Consider the following 18,039-nt stretch of genomic DNA (forward strand, 5'->3'; position numbering starts at 1 on the left):
ACTACCACTCACCAATTAATTTTAATATGCCTAAATTAATTATTATTTATTTAGTCTTGCCAATCTTCAGTATTAAGAGAGCTTATGATAAAAAACAAAAAAGGAAAATTTACTGCTGAGCTTCGACAATTTGCTGTAACATTACAATTTTATTCAGCTAGGGCATATGATTTTGTACGTATCACATTCAAAAATGTCTTGCCTCATCCAAAAAGTATCAGTCGGTGGTACAAAGTAGTTAATGGCAAACCAGGTTTTAGTAATGAAGCATTACATGCAATTTCTTTAAAAGCTGCCAATGAAAAAGTTGCCATTAATCTTACAGTTGATGAAATGGCAATTAAAAAAAATGTTACATGGACAGGGAGTGAGTGGAGTGGATTTGTAAATATGGGCACTGAAATTGGATATGATGGAGATGAGCAAGACAGGCCTCTAGCTACAAATATCCTTGTGTTTATGGCTGTTGCCATTAACAGTCACTGGAAAATCCCTGTAGGATATTTTGCAATTAATGGATTGAATGGTGAAGAAAGAGCTAATTTGTTGACAAAATGCATTATTTTATTACATGAAACGAATTCTCATTTACATTCTATTACGTATGACGGAACAAATGTAAATAAAACAATGTGCACTAAATTAGGAGCCAATTTTTCTCCAAAAAACATGAAGGCTTATATTGACCACCCTATTACACAACAACCAATTTATTTAATTTGGGATGCAGCACACATGATGAAATTAGTTCGCAACTGTTTTGGAGAAAAACAAAAAATATATAATGGTAAAGGAGAATGTATAGATTGGAATTTTATAAGAATGCTTCATGAAAAACAAAAGGATCAAGGTTTGCATTTAGCTACAAAATTGACAAATAGACATATACATTACCAGAATGAAAAAATGAGGGTTAAGTTAGCAGTGCAAGTATTAAGTGAAAGTGTAAGTTCAGCTTTGAAATACCTCCATAACACTAATCCAGAATATAATAATGCTCTTGCCACAGCTGAATTTTGTCAATACTTCAACAGAGCTTTTGATATATTAAATAGTCGAACTAAATTTAGCAAAGCTCCTTATGGTAAACCTTTGTGTTTAGAAACACTAGAAAAATATGGACAGTTCACAGAACAATTCAAATCATACGTAATGAGTTTGAAACTTAAAGAAATCCCTAAAAAGCAAGGTTGTGCACTATCCAAGGAAATTAATATAGTAAATCATTCTAGAAATACAGGTTTTGTTGGCTTGATATTAGATTTGGAAAACTGCATACAAATTTATAGAACTTTAGATGATAAACAAATATTAAACCATGGTTATATGCTTACTTATAAATATTTGCAGGACCATCTAGAAACTTTTTTCAGTGCAGCTAGGGGAAGAAGTGGATTTAACAACAATCCAAGTTGTTTTCAATTTGAACATGCTTATAAACGTTTACTTGTAAATAACCAAATAACTGCATCATGTTTTGGTAACTGTGGTATTCTAGATGCTACCACTATTTTACCACTGGAGTTCAATGCTACGGATAACATAACCCAAGGTTCAAGTAAAGAATTAACTGATCATGATTACATCGAAAGTTCAGTAAGTCTCAGTAATTATGTAGAAGATGTCGTTGAGTATATAGCTGGCTTTATTGTAAAAAAAGTAAAACAGCGAATTGATTGTTTGTTTTGTAAAAACATATTAATTCAAAAAAATCCAAACTATATAATAAAATTTTTGCAGTTTAAACAATGGGATGGTTGTAATTTAATTAATCCAAGTAATGATGTCATACTTATATGTAAATGTGCTGAAGCTTACCTAAAACAATACCAAACTGAATTATTTAATAAAAAAAATATTTTATTATTTCTAAAAACTAAAATAAAGCAAGATATTTACATGGATGTTTTTCAAAATATTGAAGACCATATATCTAATCAATGTGTATTCAATAATCATAGAGAGCAATTAATTAATCTAATTATAGATCTATTTTTGAAAGTTCGTCTTAGACATATTGGAACCAGGATAAACGATGATGTATTCAAATCTTCACTAAGGCAAAAATTTACAATTTACAATTTACACATGAATCAATAAATTAATTAACTATAACTGAAAATTTAATATTTATTATGATCCAATAAACTAAATGTCATATAAATATATAATAATTATTTTATTGTTTTTGTATGTTTATTTTAGATTTGTCAATGGAACATTTTTAATTTTAAAACAAACTACAAAGAAAAATTGAAACACTAATATAGACTAATAAAACTAGTCTTACAGATATTAATTAACAGTTAATTATATTTTATGTTTTAAAAACGATTAACGAGTTGAAAGTTTCAACTTGAAACACTTAAAACGTTATATTTTAAAATATAGATTATACCATCATTACTATCACATGTACTATCATGACAAATAATTATCTTATCATTTAGAAAATAATAAAATTTAACAAACGCTCTAATTGGCTGTCCTCGGAACAGTTCTATTTCTCTCACTCTTATGATAAAACTAATGGTATCTCTCTTAATCCGTTTGGCACGACCACGCCTCCTAGTCCTCGGGGCAAATGTTCCGTCTATTTCTATAAGTCTATGAGAATAATGTGAATAAATAATTAATTATACATAAAGACATATGCGTTTTTTGTCTATCGACCTTTTTGGGGTTGAAATCATAACTACGCGGTTTTTGGATACGACCATTTTTAAATTTGTGTGGTTTTAACTTATTAAATGTATGTTGTCTTGTATTTTATCAAAAGTGTGCGGTTTCTAGAGTCAACGATTTGCAGTGACCGGGTGACGTATTTCCCGACCCTATCACGATTCAATGCAGTGGACCTTGTTTAATTTAACAAAACCTACGCGTACTCGGTGCATCTACACTGAATCAACATAGGGTTTGTAATGTGTGAAGAATTTTAGAATTGTATACAGATGTATTTCATTGTACCTAAATAATATATTTAGTTATAATAATAATAATTAAATATATTACGTCTTATCTAACCTAAAAAAAAAAAAATTAATAATATAAATGTATACCCACCATATTTTGTATTGTACGATAACTATATAAATAAATTACGTTACATAAAAAAGTTATAAATCCCTGAAATAAAATATTATGTTTCTTATAAATTATAAGTTGTTGTTGTGTAAAATTATTACAAAAGGAAAATAAATTATTGAATACCTAGACAAATGAATATTGAATGTAAGTTTTACCTGTAGTGTTACTGTGTTAGTTGGTGAAGTTGGTCCACGAATAAATCTTAAACATGAGTGGACCAGACCAGACGGCTATAGCTGTTGTATTTGTATAGGTACATGGCCGACTCTAAACAAAATGTATACATAGGCAAAATCAAAATTTGCCGCCCTTTTCACTCTATTTACCCCTTGTCACCTTAACCATTTCATCAAACATATTTATCTCTACTTAGGGTTCAAATCACAGTATACCTATACGGGCTATACGTTATAGTTATAATTTATAATTCATAAAAAAATAATATTTTTATTCAACTACAGACAATTAAAATTAATTACATTTAAATGGTTATTTTTGTTGAAATTTAAGTACCTTAAAATATTAAATTTTTTTCACAAAAATGTTAAAAGCGATATAATAAAAAATCCAAAAACTTTACTTTTTATATAAATTTTATTTTTCTAGCTTTTAATGCTGCAAAGTCTTCTACTATTTCTTTCATGTCCAATTTGTTTGATACATCCTTTTCAATTGAAAGAGTTGACACACCAACTAAACGCATTTGACATATTTGAGACCGCAAGTAGTTTTTTTTATAATCTTCAGTTTTGAAAACGATCATTCAGCACTTGCTGCAGTTATAGGTAATGTCAGTAAAATCTTAAGCGCTATGACTAGGTAAGGAAAAAGCTCCTAGACAGATGGTAGGTACGCATTATTATTTTGTGTGTTCGAAAATCGACCACCACAGCTGGCTGGTATTTGACCGATATATTATTGAACATATTTTTGTTAAGTCTGTATGCAGTGGCGTCGCATAGACGACGTTTTTGTTAACATTCTGTATAGGGCGCCTATATGGACATATTACAATTTATACAACAATAATAAGTAGGTCTTCTAATGTATTTTTCTGGTCAAAAATAATCAATAATGGATTTAATAATATAATACGAGTACGCGGAGTACATATACAGATCTTACCATGATCATATCTATATTGATACGTTTTGATAATTTGTAATGCGTCTAGACAACATATGACCACTGTGAATTGAATACATACCTATTGGCGACACTAAAACACTCATAGAAACGAGATCGGAGTTAGGACAAACATTTTATACAGGTATAAAAAGTCACGTCTTGTGTCAAACACCAAGGAATGTGATATCTTTAAATCGCATGCTCTTATTAAATGGTAAATACGAAAATGTATAGGTTTTCCATTATGTATAGGGCGGAAATGCCTTCGTTTATTATATACATTAAGTATTAAGACTGTAAGTATGGTCCGGTGAGTACTGCCCATATTGTAACAACAGTGGAACTATAATGGACACATTTAATAGATAATAATATTATTATTATTTTGTGTTTTCGAAAATCGACCACTACAGCAGGGTAGTAAGTATTTGACCGATGATACATATTTCTACTAAGTCTGCATGCAGTGGCGTCGCATTGACGATGTATTTGTTAATATTCTATATAGGCGCCAAGGGACATATTATTATATCACGTATCACGTTTTGATCATTTGTAATACGTCTAGACAACAAATGACCACTGTGAATTGAATACATACCTGCGAGGCTGCGACACTAAAACATCCATAGAAACGAAATTGCAGTTAGGACAGACATTTTATACAGGTATTAAAAATCACGTCTTGTGTGAAACACCAAGGAATGTGATAAGTATCTCTAATCGCATGCACTTAAATGGCGAATACGAAAATGTACATTCGATTTCCATTATACATAGGGTGGAGATGCCTTCGTTTATTATACATTAAGTATGGTCCGGTGAGTACCACTACCCATATTGTAACAACAGTGGAATTATATTGGACACATTTAATACGATAATAATATGATCGAACTGCAGCGTACGTATCTATAGTCTTTTTTTCAACTGGTGTCTGTCGTCATACGACGAATGGTACGATTACCTATATATTTATATATTCTATTAAGTGAGTACATTATTATGTGATTCGTTTATGAATTTATACTTAGAAAATATGCTCGCAGAGTCGACTATATTTATGTAATAAGAATTTATTTATATTATAAAACGTTAAAATTGTACTGGAAATATTATAAAAATATATAATAAGTACTGTTGTTTACCTCTATATCAGCTGAAACGTAAGTGATTTCCAAAATTATTTAAGTGTTGAGTAATATTTTTAATTTGTTAAAAATTATTTCGTATTTGTTATAAAGCACTATTGGTATATACTATTTTAATTATTTAATTGAAGAGATTATTATTTTTTAAATTTATAATTTTAGAGTATTGTGTAATATTAAAAAAATAGTCATAAGCCAATTTATTGTAAACATATAAAAATAATGGTTAATAGAAATAGGATGCTTTTTTTTTTTACTTACATGAGCATTTTACTATCAACGTATAAATATCTTGTCAAGTTGTCAATCTTAGAAAGCATTTAAAAAAAATTATGATACCAAACATTTTTGAAAATATGATATCCATTAATGGTGTAAACATCATGATGATTTACATTAATAATGTATACAACTAAAAATTAAGTTTTTCATTAGTATATACGACATATGTCGTTGTTTTGTTTCCTAAAAATAAAATTTTAATCATTAAAATAAAGCCCTTCAAATTAGTTTAACATGGTGATGAGTGGCAGTGGCATATTAGGATTATTTAATTAAAATTAGTACTTACTCGTCATTGTAATTACAATCAATATTAAAATTAATATTGCGTAATTTTTTCACCAATTCTTATTTTTTTAACTACTTATGACATTATAGACTGTGGAATGAAATTATTTTGTCACACAAAATATTTTCATGTGAACAATGTTAATTACTGTAGTAAGAATAATAATAATCATAACAATTTATAGTATTCAAGACTCTAAAATCAACTTAGTTACAATTTAGCATTACCGTAAGTGTGATTTTACTTTCTTAGTATACCTACTTTGAACTCATTTAATTTAATAAATGAATATTATTCAAAGATAACGTTATGTAGATTTGTTGTAAGCAACATAATATATGCAAGATTCAAGAATCAACCTCCAAAATGGTAACATATTATAAAAAAATAACATTGCTCTAATGTGACTTGAATAAAACTGTTCATTGTATTGAACAATTTAAAAGACAAATTAGTTAAATATATTTATTATTATTAGTTTTATTATATCCATTCAATAAATTTAAAAATGTACTGTTCTTTCGCATACATTGTAAATTTGGCATAAAGCAATTAAATAAATATTAAGAATTAGTGATGCAACTATGTGTATATACGCCCTATTAATTTACTATACATAAAAACTATAGTGTTTCTCATTTTCTCAATATTTTTGTTATAGCGATTCATAAATTTACTTATTGTTCTATTGAAGTTTAGACAAATCCCATATAAAAAAAAAAAAAACAAAAAAAAGTATATGATATACAATATACATGTTCAAGAGATCTATGGAAGCACATTTTTAAAATTGTACTTAGGCCTGGTTTTTCAGTAGTATGTTAAACTAGTAGATAAGTAACTGTTGGATAAATTTATTTGACAGATAAAGTTTTGGTTAGGCCGCTGTCTGTTTATCAGTGGTAATCCTTCAGATAGTTTTCTTCAAGTTAAGGAATTGATAGTGGATGTTAATTACTTTGGTACAAGAAGTCACTTTCGTGATGGATTAAAATTACTGTTATCATTATTTATTGCATTATCATTAGATATGTGGTAATAACGGACGAGGTACGGATAGTTTCTTCCGTTATTACCGACAGTTGCTAATTTCGACGTATATGCGGATACGTCGAGACGCGAAGTTATTACCGCCCGTTCAAGGGTTAGGTAAAAGAGAAAAAATTAGCACAGTTGTTTATTTTTACTCGGGCGCAAAACGCCGAAAGAAATCACAGTTTTATTGACAAATAAAATATGGTTAAAACACAAAAAACTGTCGTCGGCGGACGTAGTTCGGATGAACACAAAAGTCACGCGGTAGGGGCGCGTAGCGTACAAAAGTTCGCGAACGAGCGAGGAAAAAAACGGAACGACTTGTTCGTAGGAACGGCGCGAGCGAAGAGGCTCGTACAAAATCGCCTCACGGGTGACGTGCCGGCGATGATAAGTAGTGGTGCGCGGAGGGGAACAAAATCGCGACAGTTCGGGCGATGACAAGAAAAATAACATAAAATAATATACGAATACAAAATACAATATATGACAAACTAGAGTTGGCAAAACTGCTCTCGCGAAAGCGAGTGGTGATACCGGCCGTATCGCCACATTACTCCCCCCCCCGAAAAAAGATCGCTGGGTGACGTACGATCGACATCCGTGGCGGAGACTGCGTATGTGTGGTCGGTGACGGGATCTTCGCGTGCAATGAAGGCTGGCTTGAGACGGTCGACTGAAATCCATGTTGTTGAGGTGTGACGCTGGACTTTGAATACTTTCTCGCGTCGTTCGAGCACGGCGAATCTCGGCTGTAGGGGGGTCTTGGCGGCGTCGATTCGGACGAAAACATGACTGACGCGGTCCAATTCGACGGGTACGAACGCGGCGCGCTGAGTATGGTGATTCGTATCTGGACTATACCGCAGTTGGTTCATGGACTCGCGTAACACTGCGACAAGTTCCGGTGGTTGAGGCTCTGCCGGCGTGGGATGAAAATACTCGCCTGGGAGTCTTGAGTGTTGTGCCGTAAACCAGCTCGGCCGGTGTTTGTTCGATGGCTTTGATGGTGTTGCGGAGTGCGAGAAGCACGACGCCACAGTGGTCTGAAACCCATTTTTAGGTTGCCAAAAATGTTATTCCTAAAAACTAAGAAATGCTAAATTTTGATATTTGATTATATTTATTATAGTTTTTGAATGGTAAATTAAAAATATGAGGTCAATCATTTGATTATTAAATATGATAGAACCGTTTGAATAGAAATATATAGATGTTTTATAAAATATTTCCAATTTTAACGCTATAGATTGTAATCAATTGTTTTCACTCTGAATAATTTATTAAAATTTTCCGCTGTTTTTTCGGTTGTTGTGGAACATAACTAAAAATAACGCAGTTTTACGTAATATTCAATGCATACATTTTGTAGTGCAAGTTGTCAGCAACAATAAAAAATAAAAACATTTTGCACCAAATTGCATTTGTAATGTACACGTTTAGTTTTCCTAAAATAAAAAGGTACTCACTTTTGGTCAGAAAATTTTTTTTTGTTTTTTTTTTTTACATAATTGAACCAAATTGTTACTACAAATATTATTAATATAATAATATAACGTACATCATTTACACAGAAATATAACAACTAAATCTACTTTAATCTGATAAATTAATTTCTGTTAATGATTGATTTAAATCAATCATAATTTCTTCGTCGGTTTTTGAATCGATCGGTTTTAAAAGTTTTTTAACGTCCTCTGAAAATTCTTATGCATATTTTTAGGAAAATTTCGCAAGGATGATATATATGGATCAGACCAGTGGCGTATTTTGGGGGGGTGTCCACGGTGTCTGGACACCCCCCAAACCAAAAAAAAAAAAAAATTCAATCTTTAATTTTGATAAATTTTAAAGGGAATTTGACAAATAAAAATATGTGATTCGTTATGAACTATTTTAATATTATATAAAGTCCTAAACTAATTCGGAAAAAAATAAATTTAGTTTTAAATAATGTACTTATTATCCTATTATAGTTTTAATTATTTATAAAACTGTTATTTTTATAGCACCACTGATATCGAATGTAACAAACAAAATATATAGTAATAATTATTAAATTATTGTGATCGATGATGATTACTATATAGGTACTAATGTATATTAATATGTTTAAATGATATTATGTTATTTTTATACATGCAATTTATATTTTTATCTTGCGGCTCCGTGGCCCGTGCCCCTTCAAGCGTCTGTGTTACTTGTTTTTTGTGTATATTTAGATATAAATATATTACAATGATGTTTTTTTTTAATATATATTAATACGTTGGATTTTAAATGTCCATGTACATTTATTTTAAAACATATTATTATTTATCAATTGAATTTGAATCATTTTTCATTTAATCGTCGTCGAAGAAACAATGCAGATAAAATATACAGTGAAATAGTAATATTATCATATTATTGTCATTGGTGAGTATATTATTTGTAATATTTATTTTTCACAAGTGCACATAATTCGTAAATTAATATTCATTAAAATTAAAACATTATAATTAAGTATTTTTCAAACTAATAATAGGCATATTATATGATGTTCTTTATCTAAATTATATAGAATCGTAATATTTTTAAGTCATTTTTTCTCGTTGCTTTATTATTATTTAAGTATTAAGACTAGGATCACATATTCACATGAGCGTTAGACTTAGAATAACCATCCATCATGCATTTTTAATTATAAAACTATTATGACCTAGAAAATACAATTTTTGTATTATAATTATTTCAGATATAAAGTAAAGAGAATAGAGATTGAATTAAATATTAATTGAAATGTCACAAAAAAATCAAAATTCTATAACTTCTTTCTTTAAGATACAGTCCAAACGAGAACTATCACCGTCTACTGTATCAAGTGAGTTTAAAAAGTCGTCTAAAATAATGGATTCCAATGAACAATCATTAACTGTTCCAAATATTAACCCATTAAGTTATGATTCCCAATTAACCATTGATACTGATTATAATTGTCGTGATATTGGATTCTATATTAATCGAACATTAACCGAAAAAGAAATAGCTATTGTATTGACACAAATTTGAGTTCCACAAATAGATTACAAATTTCCATCAAAATCATACATTGTACAAAATAAAACAAAACATTTAAAATTTCAATATTCCTGGCTTTTAAAATTTCCTTGGCTGGTATATTCAGCTAAAGAAAACGGAGCTTACTGTAAAATATGTGTAAGTTTCTCTAAGTCTGATGGACATAATTCTCAGGGATTAGGTGCTCTAGTAAAAAATAAATATAATAACTGGAGAAAGGCAATAGAAGATTTCAAAGAACACTCAAATCGGGAATATCATAAAACTTGTGTATGTAGCGCTGATCATTTTCTTGAAGTTCAAAAAAATCCTTCTCAATCTATAATTTCTAAATTAGAAACAGGCAGAGTACATCAAATTGAAAAGAATCGAAAGAATATAATTCCAATAATTCAAACAATTATATTATGTGGTAAACAAAATATTTCCCTTAGAGGTCATAGAGATTCAGGGAAAATAACTATTGAAGAAGCTGACAATGTCCATCTTGACAAAAATGAAGGTAACTTCCGAGAAATACTTCGATATAGAGCACAAGGAGATCCAGACTTAAAATCATTTTTAGAATCTTCTGGTAATATTAAGTATATAAGTCCTATAATTCAAAATGAAATAATAGAATCTTGCAATCATATTATTTTAAAAAAAATTGTCACAAGAGTAAATTCTCAAAAATGTTTCACTATTCTTACCGATGAAACAGCAGATATCTCTGGCATAGAACAGATTTCTTTATGTGTAAGATATTTAAATATTGAAACTAAGGTACTCCATGAAGATTTTCTTCAATTTGTCCCTACAACAGACATGACCGGTATAGGTTTAGCAAACATAATATTAAATAGTTTACATGCATTTGGAATTGATTTGAAATATATGAGGGGACAAGGATACGATGGTGCCTCTACAATGTCTGGTGCATTCAATGGAGTTCAAGCGGTAATTCGCAAAAGTTATCCACTTGCCTTGTACATTCATTGCGCAGCACATGTATTAAATCTTTCTGTATCTAATTCCTGCTCAGTACAAGGAATAAGGAATTGTTTAGGGACAATTTCAAAAACTAGAGATTTTTTTATTTATCCGAAGCGTAAAGATGTTTTAAATAATGCAATTGAAGAATTTAAAGAGTATAATATTACAAAAAAATCTTTAAAACGACTATGCTCTACTCGGTGGATAGAACGGTATCATGCTGTAAATGATTTTCTAGAACTTTTTGAGTGTATTATTAAATCATTGGACTTAATTTCTAACTGGGCGGATTCAGACACATCTACACAAGCGAGTAATTTGCGTTCTTCCATATTACAAGGTGAATTTATTATCTGTTTACATATTGTAGCTAAAGGATTTGGTCTTGGACTGCCATTATCAAAACAATTACAACGGATAAATATAGATTTAGTAGAAGCTATGAGCCTTGCCGAAGATACCTTAAAAGAATTTCAGACATTACGAACAAATGTAGATATTGAATTTCATGCTATTTTTGAAGATTCAAAAGGTTTAGCAAATACATTTAATGTAGATATATCTATGCCAAGAATAACAGGCAGACAAAAAAATAGAGTTAATATTGTCACTGAATCACCAGAAACCTATTTTCGAATAAGCGTATTTATACCTTATTTAGATACATTCATCAAACAACTAAAATCAAGATTCATCGACCACAAAAATACAATTTTAGATTTTAAATCGCTAATATCTGTTGAACAAAATGAAACGACATTTTTGAAGTTGGCAAAAACTTACACGACTGATTTAAGTGAATGTCAAGATTCTATTTTATTATCAGAATATAAACTATGGCAAAGACGTTTAAAAAATGTTGAGACTTGTAATTTACCAAAAAACGCAATGGAAGCAATAATACTATGCAATCAAGAAATATATCCAAATGTTTTTAAATTGCTACAAATCTTTGCAACATTACCAGTTTCTTCATCATCGAATGAGAGAACCTTTTCAAATTTAAAAAGAATAAAGACTTACTTACGAAACACGATATCTCAAGTAAATATAATTTATGAATAGTTTATTTTATTTATTTAAAACTAATATATTTTAAATTTTATTATAGAAGAGATTAAATGGTTTGGCCATGTTATCGATTCACAGAAATGAACAAATTACTACTGATGATGTTATGAAGGAATTGAGCTTAAAAAAAAGGCGTCTTGAATTTATTATTTAAATATTAATTTATATAATAATTTTAAGTGTATTTATTATTTTCTATTTTAAAAATTATTTTTATTTGCTTTTATTTTTATTAACTTACTATTTACTACTTTTAATTAAATAAATAAAAAATGTTTCATTACAATATTTGATGAGTATATTATGAACTTAGTAGTATTAGACGTAAAACAGAGAAATATTGCCACCAATTAACAAATAAGTATATACCTATTACCTATATTAACTGGACACCCCCCCTAAAAAGCATACAAAATACGCCACTGGATCAGACGTAAATAATAAAGTATGGATTAAATCTTCATTCGTATTTAATCTCAACTTTCTTGAGCTTCTTCCGATAGTTTACCTTAAATTTATTACATTTTAGTAAAATAATATACGTTTAGAATATTGTTCATTATACAAAATATACCTATTGGAAGATTAGAAAATTGTATAACGTCTGCACCATGTAATAAAACTTTATGTACACTTGCAGGCATGTAATACCATGGATACAATGACACAAACATTTTTGCTGTTATTAAACAGTACTCTTTAAAGTAGTCAATGTTTATTGTGTGTCCGCTTGCCATGGCCAAAAGTATGTTCCCGCATCGTTGTATTAAGTCTACATTAATTCCAGTGCAAGCCGCTGAAATTTCGGGTTTTCTAAAAAATGTTCGTGCTGTGTTACCGTCATTTGTTATGCCATGACCTGAAGAAATTAAATTGTTTACAATAATTTACTTAGTTTACTAATCTAAGCTAGCAACAATAAATTATTTAGTGATTATTGTGTAAAAAAAACAATAATTGTTAATAAGGGTGTATAAAATTAATGTGTACCTTGCAATACCACATCGACTAACAGTCCCATCTCGGATCGAAATTTATTTTGTAGGTACATGTTATTTTTTTTTATTGAACATATCTTTATGAACCGCCCTAACCTGTCAGTATTTCATTTAAAAAATACATGTTTAAAAAATTGAAATATGATGAAACTAAAATAAGTTTTACCTGCCATGTTTTGAACTCCAAACGATATGCTAAATGCAAAAAATATTCGAAAAACCGTATCCATGCATATAGCGTTGAAAGTCCAAATTTATAATTATCTGTGATACTAGGTCTATTTATGACATTATCAATATCATTAAATTGTTTTGGCTTACACCCACAAATATAACATGTCTGGCTTGATGTTCCAGTCATTGAGTTACAAACCTTTAAATATGTAAAGTAAAATGATCATAAAATCCTATTTTAAAAATAATAATTTATTTAATTATAATAACTATAATTATTACAAAAACATCAATAAATATTACCTTTCCATCTACCATTGAAAATATAAGGGTATGTTTAACTTGAACAACCTGGTCATTGTACAGGGCATTTGTTATATAAATTATTAATTTGTTTTTCTATGTCTTCTATGTATGTAATATTGGTTGCTTAACTACTATATGAGTATAAAGTTAGTGCAAAAATCATTAGTATGCATTGAGTTATAAATTATTATGAATTTTGATCGCAGTAATATTTTAAAGAAACAGTATACTGTTATTTTAAAATTCTATACATTAATAACTTATATCAGATTCTATAAGTGAAGTTTAAATAAACTTCTATTACTTTTATTCATCTTTTATTACTTTTTTTTGGTACATATTAATTCAGTTTTAAAGAGATAACAGTTAGGATTCTCAAATGTTCAATTGAATGGGACACTCAAAAGATAATATTACAGTTTGAGGATTTCTTGGCTTTAAATTTAAATCATGAGTATCGTTGGACGTTGACTTACCCCATAACAATAATACCTCCATGATCCATTTTTTTTCCTGAGGGGGAGAAAATGTACTTACTTTTTTTTTCTTCATACCTATTTGCTTAACCTATAATAAACTATTAAAAATATATTCACAAAATAGATTCAAATAACCAATTTTTTTTAACATATTACCTGAAAATAAGTTCAACTCATATCTGAAACCAACTTACCAGAGCAGAAATAAATTACCTCTTTTTTTTTTAGATGGTGATAAACTGAAACTTAACTCAGTAGCTATTGGTTTTGATCTTAATAATTTTACGGAATCATAAGAAGTCCACGCCGATACACTTGGTACTATAAAAAAAGAAGAGCTAAGTTAATTCTGTTTAAAGTAAAGTTGTAACTTATTTTCTTTTGATTTTGTATAACTCACTTTGTATAACATCAGTATTTGATTGCAAAATGTCTTCTGTGATAGGGTCTTCGCTTTTACTATTTTCATCAGTTGGCCAAACTTCAATTTCAAATTGATCATACACGGGATCAATTATTCCATTTGAATTATCTGCTGTTTAATATAATACATAATTTGCTAAATATTTACAATTATAATTATTGTTTTCTCAAATAATTAAGTATTATAGCATATAGTCATGATATGATCGAACTGAGAAAAAAATAACTGTAATTAGATAATGTTAACCTATTATTTTGTTTTTTCATTCTATGCTTAATTACAGTACAATATACAGTATAATGTACAATGTAATGAATAAATTAAAAAGTAAATTAACTTACTTATGACATTAGAACCAAATACACAGTAAATTTCTTCAACAGATACTTGAATGGTTCTGAATAGTTCTGATTCAAGTTCTGTTGAAGGTTCAGATACATTTTTAAAAGGACCACCACCAGTGACAAAAAACTGAGATTTGGTACCTCTTAAATTTTTTTTTATGTTGTCATATTTTTGTTTTAAACAACTTGCACTTCTTGGCTATTAAAGTAAAATAAATTAAATACCTACCTACTAATTACCAATTGTACAAAAATTTGATGTATTGTTACAGATCCCGGTGACTGGCTGTTATATTGTACAGCAATTTCTACCCAAGTTTTTTCTTTGTCTTTCCAGGTAACAGCATTAGATGATTTATTTTCCGACACTGTTTTCCTGGAAAGAGCAATTTTTAACAACAGTTCTTTTTCGGTAAAACTGAAATTATTGGAACGTTTCCTTTTACTTAAATCACTCATTTTATATAAGTTAATAATTAGTCAAACAATTTACTTTTAAAGCTTTTATGTTTATGTAAAAACAACCGGTACTTTCAAAACACGATCGCTGATAATAGCAAAAGCAAAATAAGATAATACACTTTTTGCAGTATGACCATGCATAAGATTTTTGCTCGTTTAAACAATGGAAGAATTGAAGAGTCAAAGGATTTGTATTAAATTTTACGTAAAAAATTAAATAAAGTGTAACAAAGTGTGTGAAATGTTACAAAAAGCCTATGGTGAGTCTGCTATGAAAAAAACAAGTGTTTACGAGTGGTATAAGCGTTTCCAAGATGGCCGCGAAGACGTTGAAGATGACGAACGCTTCGGTCGACCCAGCATGTCAATAATCGATGAAAATGTGAAAAAAGTGGGAAAAATGGTTATGAATGATCGCCGAATCAGAATTAGAGAAGTTGCTGATGAAGTTGGCATATCGATTGGTTCATGTCATAACATTTTTTCAAATGTTTTGGGCATGAAACGAGTGGCAGCAAAATTCATTCCAAAACTGCTGAATTTTGACCAAAAAAACAATCGCATGAACATCGCTCAGGAGCTGCTAAATGACGTCAACGACGATCCAAGTTTACTTGAAAGGGCCATAACTGGTGATGAAACATGGGTGTACGGTTATGATGTCGAAACCAAAGCACAATCGTCCACCTGGAAGCATTCAACGTCACCAAGAGCGAAAAAAGCACGTCAAGTTCGATCAAACGTCAAGGTTTTGCTTACTGTTTTCTTCGATTTTAATGGCATAGTACATCAAGAGTTCTTACCACAAGGTCGTACGGTTAATAAGGAGTATTACTTTGAAATTATGCGACGTTTGCGTGAAGCAATCCGAAAAAACGCCCCAATTTATGGAAAAACAATTCATGGCTTTTGCACCACGATAACGCACCTGCTCATTCGTCGTTGCTTGTTCGTAATTTTTTGGCCAAAAAAAATACCGTTGTCATGCCCCAACCTCCATATTCAACAAATATGGCTCCGTGTGACTTTTTCCTGTTCCCAAAGTTGAAGAGACCCATGAAAGGACGGCGTTTTTCCTCGATTGAAGAAATAAAAGCCGAATCGCTGAGAGTACTCAAGGACATGCCAAAAAATGAATATAAGAGTGCTTCGAAGATTGGAAATAACGCTGGCATAAGTGTATTATATCTGGGGGGACTATTTTGAAGGGGACCACATTGATGTAGACGAATAAATAAATATTTTTTTGCAAAAACGAAAATACCGGGTATTTTTTGAACACACCTCGTATAATTTTATGATTAACCTCTAGTTAATTAACTGGCACATCAATTTAATTTGATAAATAGTGCACTATTTAACTGGCATTTTAAACGATAGTTAAATTAATCTGATGATTAACTAACTGGCAGTTATTATGCCAATTGAAAAACCGGCCCTTAGTCAATTAAATATTTAAGTTTGGATATTTGCAAAATTTTTAAACTTTTACAACATTCATTGCAATTTAGATAAAAAAAATTAAAAAAGTGGCTTAATCGTTCCCTCGTGCATAATACAGTGAATCCGAATATTTTTTCAGATTGAAAATTGTGATAATATTCGAAACGAATCGTTGGAAACAGTAGTTTTTGATTAAATAAAAAAAACATATGGTGGTGAGGCCCTTAAATGATCTTATTTATCATTTTATTTTAATGTCAATGCCAGATATTGAACTACGCTTTGTAACACCTTTCGTAACCCTTTTCCTAGATGTCGCGCAGGCGTTTGACCGCGTGTGGCATGATGGTCTGCTTTATAAGTTAAAAAAATTCCTTCCAGCACCTTACTATTTGTTAATCCGTTCTTATCTTCAAAACCGAACTTTTTCAGTTAGGCAAGGCACCTCAACCTCTCTATATTTCCCAATATTTGCTGGAGTCCCTCAAGGTAGTGATATCTCCCCTGACTTGTTTAATATATATACATTTGATTTTCCCACAACAAATAACACAACTATTGCAACCTATGCCGATGATACAGCCATTCTTACTTCCGACACAGATCCTGAGATAGCTTCCTCTGCTCTTCAAAACCACCTTGATTTAATAAGTATCTGCGCAACAACATGGCGTGTCAAAATAAACCCGGAAAATCATTCCATGTCCCATTCACACTCAGAAAAAAAAACTCCCCACCCTTTCAACTACAAGGTGTTGATATTCTTATTACACCGAAGATTAAATATCTAGGAATCACAATCGACAAACGACTAACTTGGGGCCCACATCTTAAATCTAAACGAAAATTACTAAATTATCGTCTGCACATGCTTCGCCCAATACTTAAATCCAAACTCTCCATAAATTCAAAATTAACAATATACAAATCTTTTTTAAGACCTATATGGACCTACGGCTCTCAAATTTGAGGTTGTGCCAAACCGTCCTAACTAAAAACCATCCAAGCATTCCAGTCCATATCCCTCCGTCTCATAACATCTGCCCCATGGTACGTAACAAATAATACACTTCACAAGGACTTAAAAATACAAACGGTTGAACATCTAACTAAACAATAGTACACCAAATTTCACAAAAAACTACATCTACACCATAATCCTCTTATCTCCCACTTATCATCACGTACACTTCCCGACAACCCCCCTCGACGTCTTAAAAGACGCTGGTGCATGATCTTTTATGATCTAAAAAAAAAAAAAAAAAAATCTGAAGGGTTCTATCACTGGATGGTCTCCCTTATCCTGTCACTCTGTCTTTATATTATAT

The 18,039-nt window shown here is 30.2% G+C and overlaps 1 protein-coding gene and 1 long non-coding RNA gene across 2 annotated transcripts; one reads left to right on the forward strand and one right to left on the reverse strand.

The window, feature by feature from the left end:
• Nucleotides 1-542: 542 nt before the first annotated feature.
• LOC132926376 (uncharacterized) lies at nucleotides 543-2,060 on the reverse strand. Its single transcript, XR_009661423.1, has 2 exons — nucleotides 1,900-2,060; nucleotides 543-1,818 (listed from the first exon to the last, which is right to left on the reverse strand). It is a non-coding gene; the product is annotated as an uncharacterized LOC132926376 (long non-coding RNA).
• A 13,449-nt stretch (nucleotides 2,061-15,509) lies between these two features.
• LOC132925534 (protein GVQW3-like) lies at nucleotides 15,510-16,316 on the forward strand. The gene has a single exon (XM_060989925.1). It carries the CDS (start codon nucleotides 15,510-15,512, stop codon nucleotides 16,314-16,316), a length of 807 nt encoding a protein of 268 aa, XP_060845908.1.
• Nucleotides 16,317-18,039: the final 1,723 nt, after the last annotated feature.

Source organism: Rhopalosiphum padi, chromosome 3, assembly GCF_020882245.1.
Source record: "Rhopalosiphum padi isolate XX-2018 chromosome 3, ASM2088224v1, whole genome shotgun sequence".
NCBI lineage: Eukaryota > Metazoa > Arthropoda > Insecta > Hemiptera > Aphididae > Rhopalosiphum > Rhopalosiphum padi.

Coding starts and splice junctions, on each gene's coding strand:
- LOC132925534 (XM_060989925.1), top strand. CDS start 15,510: ATGTTACAAAAAGCCTATGGTGAGTCTGCTATGAAAAAAACAAGTGTT.